Raw genomic sequence first — 1,981 nt, 5'->3', positions numbered from 1 at the left:
GCTGGGAACATTTTCCAGACTCCCAGTGCTGGAGCCTGAACCCACTAGCCTGAGGCTGCTGTGAAATACGAAGAGAAGCTGTTGGGATTCCTGTCCCTGTCCCCGGCTCAGAGCTCAGCTTCCCGTATCAGCCTGTGGCTGGCAGGTGTGTGGGAAATGAGAAATCCCGACCCTGCTCTGTCTACTGGGGGGGACAAGGAGCTCTCAACTTCTCCCCACCCTGAAGCCTCCTGGCTGCTCTGAGCAGGGTGGGGGAGGGATTCTGCTAGTCTGGCCCTCCCAGAGCTTCACGTTTTTTTCCTTTTCCCATGACGAGTGGGATTGTATCTGGGGCAGCAGGAGCTGAGTGACGGTCTCTTGGTGTTTCAGATGCCGGTGACCTTCGAGGAGGTGGCTGTGTATTTCACCCAGGGGCAGGGGGCTCTGCTGGACCCCGCTCAGAGAGCCCTCTACAGGGACGTCATGCAGGAGAACTACGAGATGGTGACCTCGCTGGGTAAGGGATTCCCGTCTCCTTGGTTATTAGAAGCCGTGGGGTCTGCGTGTCTGAATGTGTTCAGGTTCTTCCCCCGTCAGTTAGATCAGAGGCGAGTGGGTTCCATAATGCACAGATGCCATGTGAGAAAGACTTACATCTCCGTGCCCTCTCCAGTGGGACATGGGTGTCAAAACCCAATGGACAAGCTGAACCATCCCCACCCCTCCACCTTTCAAAGGGGCATAAATCCAGCATTGTCCTGTCTGTGTTGTTTCTCGGCTGCACACACAATCCCTGTTCACCTCCCTCCTTGGGAATAGCTCCAGCCATGGGGAGGGCTCTGGGCTCTGCAGGTTTAGAAAGAGGCAGAGGTTTAAGTGCAGAGCTGTGTGTGAGTCAGCAAGGCACCCAGAGCGCACAGATCCTGGGAACGCCTAGTGAGGGTGTAGTAATAATTCAACTCACCTTCACAGACAACTTCCTCTGCACAAGGGGGCTCAGTGACCATTTTCCCGTCCTCTTGGATTCCACGTTCCTCCACCAGAGCACAGGGACAGGTTCCACTCACGGAATGTCCTTTCAGACAAATACTCCACCCTGATCTGATCTGATTTCACCCTCTGCGCAGGATTTCCCATTCCCAAACCTGAGCTGATCGCCCGGCTGGAACGAGGGGAGGAGCCATGGGTGCCCGATCTCCAGGCCTGCAAAGAAAGAAGGCTTCCGAGATGCACCCGCACAGGTGAGGACTGACACAGAAACCATCTAGGGAATGAAGGAAAAAGCTGAGAATCCCAAAATATGGTGTGAGTAAGCGCCCTCAGTTCTTCCTCATCTCAGCCAGGACAGGGCTGCAGTCATCAGATATAGCTCACGCCATTCCACCCAGCCTCTTCTCTGCAGGAGTTTGCTTCCCAGCTTTCCTTCCCTGTGAGTGTTTGGGTGGGATGTGGAGGCAGAATCCAATTGCTCAGTCTTTGTGTTGGGTTTTCTCTCGGTGCTATTCCTCTTTCTCCCCAGCACAATGACTCCTGTCTGGATTGTCTCTCTCCCAGCAGGTGCTGAGCGAGGGAGTGAGAATGAGGAGGGGAATCATCATCAGGAAGTTCCTGGAGAAGTTCAACCACAGGGGACCTTTGTGGGAGGAGCTGAAGGGAAATGTTTCAGTTCAAAGTCAACACGAAAGTCACTTAAGAAAAGCCATACAGGAAAAAGACCCCACAAGTGCTTGGACTGTGGGAAAAGTTTCACAGAGAGGTCAGACCTTGTTAACCATCAGGCAATCCACAAAGGAGAGAGACCCCACAAGTGCTTGGACTGCGGGAAACGTTTCACAGAGAGGTCAAACCTTGTTAACCATCAGGCCATCCACACAGAAGAGCGATCCCATAAGTGCTTACACTGTGGGAAAAGTTTCACATGTAGGTCGGCGCTTGTTAATCATCAGCCAACCCACACAGGAGAAAGACCCCACAAGTGTTTGGACTGTGGGAAAAGTTTCAT

At 53.3% G+C, this 1,981-nt stretch overlaps 1 protein-coding gene across 1 annotated transcript; it reads left to right on the top strand.

Annotated features, from left to right (window-relative positions):
* Nucleotides 1-461: 461 nt before the first annotated feature.
* On the top strand, nt 462-1,924 carry LOC115271566 (zinc finger protein 300-like; the record flags this gene model as incomplete). The annotated part of the gene is made up of 3 exons (XM_029914410.1): nt 462-496; nt 1,107-1,220; nt 1,537-1,924. Coding segments are annotated over exons 1-3 (536 nt in total), but the record flags the coding sequence as incomplete, so codon positions are not given.
* Nucleotides 1,925-1,981: the final 57 nt, after the last annotated feature.

Source organism: Terrapene carolina, unplaced genomic scaffold, assembly GCF_002925995.2.
Source record: "Terrapene carolina triunguis isolate 2854851 unplaced genomic scaffold, T_m_triunguis-2.0 Scaffold49140, whole genome shotgun sequence".
NCBI lineage: Eukaryota > Metazoa > Chordata > Testudines > Emydidae > Terrapene > Terrapene triunguis.
Note: the sequence above shows the minus strand (reverse complement) of the source record. Positions and strands in the feature narration are given on the sequence as shown.